Source organism: Pyxicephalus adspersus, chromosome 10 (assembly GCF_032062135.1).
Source record: "Pyxicephalus adspersus chromosome 10, UCB_Pads_2.0, whole genome shotgun sequence".
Classification (NCBI taxonomy): Eukaryota; Metazoa; Chordata; class Amphibia; order Anura; family Pyxicephalidae; genus Pyxicephalus; species Pyxicephalus adspersus.
In genome coordinates this window covers 38,031,159-38,040,145 of record NC_092867.1, presented here as the reverse complement: position 1 = coordinate 38,040,145, position 8,987 = coordinate 38,031,159, and the positions used below count along the sequence as shown (strand labels likewise).

The following is an 8,987-nucleotide window of genomic DNA, read 5'->3' as shown; positions in this document are numbered from 1 at the left end:
CCATCTGTAATTATATCGAGCTCCCCCCTCTCCTTCTCCCAATAGTATTTTGCATGTAATTATGCTTTTAGCTGTAAACCAAATTACTGGTGTCAGAAGATAAACACTATTTCTTATCATATTATTTTGTCTTTTCATTCTAGTCTCAATCAGAATTCACAGTTGAATTTACTGTCAGCGACTCCGAAGGGGTATGTATGACTTTTTTTTGGCTTAAGATGTATGAATGGTAAACCAGGACAAGATAAGACAATATGTGAAGGCAGAGGTGGAAAAGGGAATGATTTATAATGATCTGTTCACAGTGGTCTCTGCTAGAACACACTGGAGACAGATTACCAATTAAATGGAAGGTTGGACAGGAAATGTCCTTTCTTACAACTTTCTTTAGCTGTCCTTTTACTGCAAATACATATGGTAATGTGATCTGGATAATGACTGATGTCTGTGAGGATGTTTTTTTTTTTCATTTTTTCAACATGAATTTTTTTTTTTTTGATATAGTGAAATCTAAGGTAGTCTAACTATGTAAAATAAGTGTATAGTCAATTTAAATAATTGTTGATTTGTTTTATTAATACTTTTTAATGCTTAAAATCTGAAAAATTTTAAATATTTATTCATGGAATAGAATTTCTCTGTTTGACTGGCTGACACTTAACCCAAATGTTTTCCTAATACCATTCCTCTATCTAATCTTAAAACTTAATCTGTAATCTAGCTATAATAATGAACCCTGGTAATCAATCTTGAAATCTGGAATGGGGTGGATATTGACCATAACTTCTGAAACTGAAGTCACTATTTGCATAAACTCTCACAGAAATCTACAAACAGTTTGTGCAGGCATATTTAGGTAGCAGCTTTGTCTGCTAGCACATAAAAATATTTTTTTTTTTTTTAATTTTGGGCTTGATTTATTAAAGCTCTCCAAGGCTGGAGTGATACACTTTCATCAGTGAGGCTGGGCGATCCAGAAAATTTGGAATGGATTTCTTCAAAGTCATTCGCTATTTGATAGCAAATGTTTTGAATCCTGGACCAGATCAATCCCAGGTTTGTTGGATCACCCAGCTTCACCGAAGCTACATATGTTGCCTATCTTTATGATTATTTAATGGTTCTTTAGGTACTGTTTATTTGGTCAGTAAAAGTGTATATAAAGCTATTTGTAAAAAGTGGTGAAGGTTTTGAACCATTGCCAGGGATTTTGTTGCTGTCTGTGTCCTTAATTCCTAATGAGTGACGTTTCTAGGCTACTGAGGCGCTACTGACGTTTCTAGGCTTTCTAGGCTACTGAGAAAAAGCATGCTATATGTTGCTGACTCCTGTCCTAAAAAGGTTTGAGCTTTAGATATACTTGTAATTATAAAAGGTTATATCAATGTATCACATTACCAGCATTTGTTTACATTACTGAAAAATGTTTTAATTCTCAGGTCACCAAAATGAAAGCTAACATTCAAGTTGGTGATGTCAATGACAATGCCCCCACCTTCCATGGACAGCCATACACAGTGCGCATTGCAGAGGTATGGGTTTTCTTCTTCTGTGATTATTACATTACACAGTTGATTAATTCAGCCAGATATTCAATTATTTATGGTATAATTTTTCAATACTTTATCTTTAACTATAAAAAAATTGGTATAAATATATATAAATAGCTTACACACATGTGTCACACATTTAGTATGCGTGCACTATTTACTGTTACCATTTTATGATTTAGAGGAATCAATGCAAAGCAATACTTTTTTTAGACTGACCCTGAAAGGCGTATATATTATTAGGGTACACAGGGTGCTTTTGTTGCCCTCTCCTTTTAAAAAATCTAGCAACATGGCAGGAATCCTAATCCAGTGGCTTCTATACTTTCTAAATCACTGACCTGAAACACGTATACATATTAGTACCTTATACTGTAAAGGGACAGTGCCTTCAAAATATTTTAGACCCATGACAACTGGCCAACTAGAATTTTTAGGATGGCAATGAAAACTTCCATATTTTTCTTAGTGAAGATGTTCTTTTAAACAATCCTAAATCTCTGTGTGTACTGCCCTCATAGAACATAGTTTGGGCCACTCCAACCATATCCACCCCTTTCCCCTGTAAATCATCACTGGCCTCCCTCAGCCCTGTTACTGTGGATGAAGTTTCCTCTTTTCTCTCATCATCTCCATCTACTACCTGTCCGCTTGACCCAATTCCCTCTGATCTACTCTGTGCTCATTCTTCCACCCAGCCCCCCCGTCCTAACCAAACTATTCAACTTCTCCCTTTCTACTGGTATCTACCCCTCCACTTTCAAACATGCCAATTATTCTCCCTATCCTGAAGAAACCCTCACTTGACCCCTCTCTACCCTCTAACTACCGTCCTATCTCCCTTCTCCCATTTGTCTCCAAACTTCTTGAACGCCTTGTCTACAAAAGACTCACCGATTACCTGAGCACCAACTCACTCCTTGACCCTCTCTAGTCTGGCTTTCGAGCTGCTCATTTCACCGAAACAGCCCTTACTTATGTGGCCAATGACCCCATCAGAGCTAAGTCTCAAGGCAGCTTTTCCCTCCTCCTTCTCCTTGATCTTTCCTCTGCTTTTGAAACTGAATATCACCCCCTTCTTTTGTCTGGACTACTGTAACATCCTCCTTTCTGGTATTTCACTAACCTGACTCTCTTCTTTACAATCTATCATGAACGCTGCAACTAGACTCATCCATCCTTCCCACCACTCTTCTTCTGCTCCATCTCTTTGTAGTTCTCTTCATTGGCTTCCATTTCACCTTAAAATCAAAATCAAGCTCCTGTGCTTCGCCTTCAAATCTCTGCACAGCTGTTCTCCCACTTACCTTTCTGACCTGGCAGAAAAATACTCCCTTAGCTGCTCTTCGCTCCTCCAATGACCTACTACTGACTTCCTCACTCATAACCTCATCACATGCACAGCTCCAATACTTTTCTAGAGCTACCCCAACTCTCTGGGATGGTCTTCCTCGCCCTATTCGGCTTGCTCCTACTTTCTGCTCATTTAAAAGAGCACTCAAAACCCATTTTTTCATTTTCTTTTTGCCCACCCATCTTCTGTTTTTTTAAATTGTCACTACTTCCCACCACCATAAATGTCCCCTCCTATTGTGTGTTACTTCCCCCACCTCCTAGATTGTAAGCTCTTCGGGGCAGGGTCCTCTCCTCCTGTGTCATTGTATGTATTTGTCATTTGCAACCCCTATTTAATGTACAACGCTGTGTAATATGATGGTGCTATATAAATCCTGTTTATTAATAATAATATAGTATAAATGTGTTCTACTTTTCCTCACTGTTTTAGTTGTGTAGTTTGGTTACAGTGAGCCACCTCCAGGTATTGTATACACATAAATGGGTAGAGAACAAAGAAAGAGTTTTGAGGCTCAGTGATTTTTCATGCAAAAGGTGAAGTGTACTGATTGTTTATTTCATACATAAGCTATCAAATACACATGAACATATAAAAATACTTCAAATTCTGTCCTGTTAATATTTCACAACACAGAATAATTGTACACACTATACATAGTGAATTTCATCAAGAAATTATAAAGGTAACCTTATAAACATTGAATAGACCGTGCCGTGGCGCGCAATGATCCGAGGCGTTTCACCACTTAGTGCTTCCTCAGGGATAGATAATAATGTGTGCTTGATGGTCTATATGTATAGTGATGTACCAAATCAAGTATAAACATTGGAAATTTGAAATATAGTATAAAATAAAAATTCTTAAGTCCTACATCAAACATATTGAGTTCATCATTATACATTATATAATTATGAACTCAATATGTTTGATGTAGGACTTAAGAATATTTATAACAACATCATGGGGTGGCTGAGCACATCACAACCACTGCAGAACAACTTTTCCTAAACTGGTGGTATGAGGCCATATGGCATATGTTAAATTTAAGGCTTCCATTATGAAGAACATTCTAACATAGAACACATTGCAGACTCTCTTCTGCGTTTCTGTAAGCTGCAGTAGCCACAGGAAATGTAATCCTTGTGTACTTCCTTTTAGCAGTGAATATTTTTGTTTACGATGAGATCTGTTACAGTCTTGTCTGGTTAACTGCCTCTGCCCATATATTTAAAACGTGCTTTAGTTTCCCATATGCATCTCTACTTTTAAATATTTGAAAGGGCTTTGAACCCCTGCCAAAATTTGTATTGCTGTCTGTGTTGTGTCACCACTGTGGAGCATTACCCTCTTTATTTGTCCTAGTGACCACGTTATACACAGATATGTTATTCACAAAATTCTGCTGCAGAGGTCATCAATCTTTCCAATCAAGTGTCCCCAATTCTGTACCCTCATATTACAGATCATCCTCAATTTATTCACCCATTTAAGGCATGTTTAGACCTTGGATAAGCCCTAAATTCTGCAATTCAGAAAATAGGGCATTTTACATGCATATCTGTTTAAATAATATGGTAAATTGAAATTGTTTATTCTAAGGGACATTCCTTTTAGCAATCAAACATTGACCTGTTTTAAAGATTGACTTTGTTTGTGCCTGTCCTAACCATTAGCCTTATAACTCAGCTACTGTCTGATATTTGGTCTGACCATCTGTCTATGGACTTGCTCTGCTCTCACATCTGTCCTGCCTGTTAGCTGTCAGACCGGTGACACAGTGGGTTCACTGAACTCTGTGACATCTGCTGTAAGGTGATTTCAACAACCATTTTGTCTCCTTATTTATGAGGTAAATGTGTGACATGTGCAACCATGGAAGTCAAATTGAAATGATTAAAAAAGCAATAAAACAGTTTTCTTTTTCTACCTCTACCTCCTCTTCTGTTTACCTACAGGTTGACTGTCACTGAATCTAAACTACTTTTACTTTTGTCTTTATGAGTAAGTGACTGAGTGATTTTCAGCTTCCAGAATATAAAAATGCTGGAAAGGTGAACTTCAGCTTCAGTCAAGCATAGAAATAAGTGCATAGTAGCTTCGGGTCTTTTGTGTTTGCTCAATATTTCTCCCATGTACTAGCTTCCTTGGCTGAGAAGGGGCATTGTATGTGAAAACTGATCTTAGACATATCTTGTAGCTCTTTTATAATTCAGTTTCATAGTTTATTCTGAATTTTTTATTGCATGTAAAAGATACACTTGGAAAATTCAACAAAAATTTGGAATGTGCAATTTTTTATGACTATATTTTATTACAATTGTTTTAAAAAATGTATAAAACATTTTTTTCTGCTAGTAACAGTGATCTTGTGTAAAATTTCTTTAACCCCTTACAGAGTTATCCTACTCAAACAACAGGAAACAGCTCAAAGCAGAATGCAATCCATATGTAATTTATTATATTTTCTTTAATGTCCTAAAAAGTCATTTTTTTTGGGGGGGGAGTGAAAGGACCCTCTTCCTCAGGACAAAAGTGTACACTGGACTGACAAAATTAGAAGGGATTTTGAGGTGTATTTAGTCTGATCCCTCCAGATTCTAGTTTATTTACAGTATTTATATAGCGCCAACATATTACCCAGCGCTTTACAAAGTCCCACCATAGTCATATGTCATTACCACAGTCTAAAGTCAATTTTGGGGGGAAGCCAATTAACTTAATGCATGTTTTCGGAATGTGGGAGGAAAGTAGAGTACCCAGAGGAAACCCATGCAAACACGGGAAGAACCTGCAAACTCCCTTTAGTGTCCCAGATAGTGTCCTGGCTGAGATTTGGACCTGGGAGCCAGCGCTGCAAACTTTATTCTTTCAGAATGAAAGAGATACTCTTAGTTTCTCACGCCCTTGCTGGGTAAAATGATAACCAGCTTTACTTAATATGCTACAGAACTCCCTAGCCTAGAACATTAGGCTTGAATACTTGTCTAGTATGCCAACCCAGTTTCACATTTTCAATAACCATATTTTAGTACAGTGGTGAGAAAATGAAACTACACCCTCTCTATGCAAACATTTTGCATATCAGGACATATTAAAAATGATTTGCTCCTTAGCAGATCTTAAAATTAAAGTAAATACAACATCAGATGAACGACAGCACATGACATATACAACTATGTTACTGTATAATTATTTATTTAACCAAGGCTAAGTCAATATGCATGAGCAATGTGTAAAAAATGAAGTATACCTTTACCATATAGGAACTAAGGTAAGGAGCAGTGAGGTGCTGCTAAACAAATGCATTGAATAATTATCATTCATAATTATTCATCAATTAGTGTGACCACCTCTATAAAAGAAAAAGTTTTTGAAAGTTGTTGGTCTGTGGTATTCAGGAGTGTGTTAACAGAAAGCCAAGGAAGAAGACATCCGGAATGATCTTAGATAATCAATCATTGCTGCTGATCAATCTGGGTAAAGTTTTAAGGTCATTTGCAGGCAATTTGAAATATATCAGTGAAAAGGATGTCACAAGATATTAACAAATGGGAAACATTCACATTCCAATCACATTCACCCAAAATTCAAACTGTACAATTCTTAGAAAAACCACAAAAAACCCAAGAGCTCCACTTCAGACTTTGCAGGCCTCCGGATGTTAAAGTTCCTGACAGAACAATTAGAAAAAGACTGGCCAAGTATTGTTTAATTGGAAGAGTTGCCAGGAGAAAGAATTCTTTCCATCAAGAACATAGCAGCGTGGCTTAGGTGTGCAAAGTGCATCAGAACAAACCACAAGACTTCTGGTTTTCTGCTGTACTGTCCCTTCAACCTGATCATTGTAGTGTTCCTTCTGCTTTACTTTCTGAATGCTCAGAAATTCTCATTCACTATTTTATTTGGTGAAAAATGTGCATGTAGATTTTGACTGATTACATTTGAATTGGATGATTTTCAAAGCTTGGTTGTAGCACCACTTTTTAGGAGGACCTATAGACAAATGTGATCAATTATGTGAACATCATTTCTTGGATGGATAAAAGAGAGCAACATAAATGCTTAAACAATTATGTGACTAAAGAAAGTTCTGCTGCAAATACACTCCAGTGCTTGTCATATAACCAAACAAGGTGTATTTGGTTATCTGATCTAAAAGTGAATATTAGATGACCTAAACTCTTATCTCTTTAAGAAAGGTAAGCATATTAGACTTTATTTTATTACTTACAGTATTTATTAATTCTAAAAATATTTTAGTATTTAAGTTAGGTGCACTTTAACTCTAGGTTTTCTTTACTTGAAATTGTAATAACTGGCACAGGGCAGCTATACAGATGCAATCATTGACCTGGCTTGCCAGGATATAATCACTTAGCAGTTTGTGCCAGTTTAATTGTAACTGCTTCTGCTCTGTTCAGCGTGGATCACAGACGTCTGCTTTCCTAAACAGGCTGTCACTGTGTGCTATCATACTGCAGAATGCACTGCTTGTGGAGAATCTCATTACTGTTCAGTAAATACATTTCACACCATGGGTTTCAATGATGGCAAAATCATCTTTCATGAAATCATTTGATAGAATAGAAATGGAGTCTGTCTTGCTGGGTTTATTTTGCTTGCTATGCAAAATAGCCCCCCCCCCCAAGAAAAATCACTTGGAAGTGCAGTAAATGTTAATTATTGGTTTGTTTTTTTCAGTGCTGTAAATTCCAAGACTACTTAGGCAGGATGCTTAATCTGAAATGCTTTTTATTTAACATTCTTTGAAATGCTAAATTACCTCCCATTACCTAAAAGAAAACTGTACTTTAAATTGTTTGTGGTTATACAGTAAGGGCCATGCCTGTAAGTTTGTAGAAAAAAATGTAGTGGCTGCTAATTATTTTTTGTGGGATTTTTAGATGGCTACATAGCTTGTTTATATAACTACAGATCATTGGTGTGCCATATTCTCCAACATTGGATACCACGAGTAGCTGCTCAAGCACTCGTGTGGCAGTGCTGGTTTAAAAAGAACACATGTTTAAAGCTGCACATGGGAAAGCTGACGGCCTATATTCATTTCTTTTGGTCCTGACGCGGGGGTTCATTTCTTTCCGGTTTTATATGTCTAAAAGCGGTACATTGTTTTTCATGAAAATTTATTTTACAGTATAATATAATAGTATGAGTATATTAAAGTTTGAAAAACAAAATCATGAAAAAATAATAAATTGAATAAATTAAAAAATCTATAGATTTAAAAAAAAAAATGTGTGTCTCCGCTTTTAGCAACTTTCTTCTACCCCGAGTCACACTCGGGGTTACCTCTAGGGAGGTTAAAGCAAACTAGAATGCATATTGATTTAAACAAGGTTAGGCAAAGCCAAAAACTTACTTTAAGTGACTAAGAAATCCATAAAATAACCTGCATAATCTCGTAAACCACTAGAGCTCCCATATGCTGTATTGAAAGCACCTATATTACTGTATTGAAACTAGAGATAGTCAAAACTGTTGTTTTTTTTTCTACCAAAATATCTTACAATCACAGTAGGAATTTCAACTTCGGCCATTTCGGAGTTAGTTTGTATTGAAGTTTTTAAGTTATTTGTAAAGCCCCTGAACGAAGAGTTGTCACCACAATTGCTAGAGGTTTCAAGAGGGGACAATAGTCAAATGAAACAATTTAAAAATAGGCATCAGAATTTGTTTGTATAGCAGGAAGGGGTCATCCATTCTCAAATTACACAGACAATATTGTATTGCATTTGGATAGGGATGCAGTTGCAGCTTTCAAAGGAAGCAATATAAATAAATGGAACAGTTATAACACGATTTAATGGTGTCTTTTTTTTTTTTTTTTTTTTACAAAAAACATCATGAAACAGACTGGCCAGAAATAGGAGCTCCCCAAATCTGCCTATACCAGGCCCCTGTCTGCCACCAGTAGTGAGAAGTCCTATGTATGGGAAAGAGGGACTCCCACATCTTCACCCCAATGTTGGGTGGAGAGCTCCCTGTGGAACACTTTCCTAAAAATGAAAGACAGGATTCCAAGAATCTTGGAAATATGTCCCCATGAGAAATGTAAAACC

The 8,987-nt window shown here is 36.5% G+C and overlaps 1 protein-coding gene across 1 annotated transcript in view; it reads left to right on the top strand.

Moving 5' to 3' along the window:
- The window catches only part of LOC140338851 (cadherin-23-like), a 327,390-nt gene that overhangs the window by 143,808 nt on the left and 174,595 nt on the right, over nt 1-8,987 (top strand). Inside the window, exons 5-6 of the mRNA XM_072423172.1 lie at nt 144-191; nt 1,440-1,532. Coding sequence (XP_072279273.1) covers nt 144-191; nt 1,440-1,532 — 141 coding nt within the window. The remainder of the gene's footprint in view (nt 1-143; nt 192-1,439; nt 1,533-8,987) is intronic.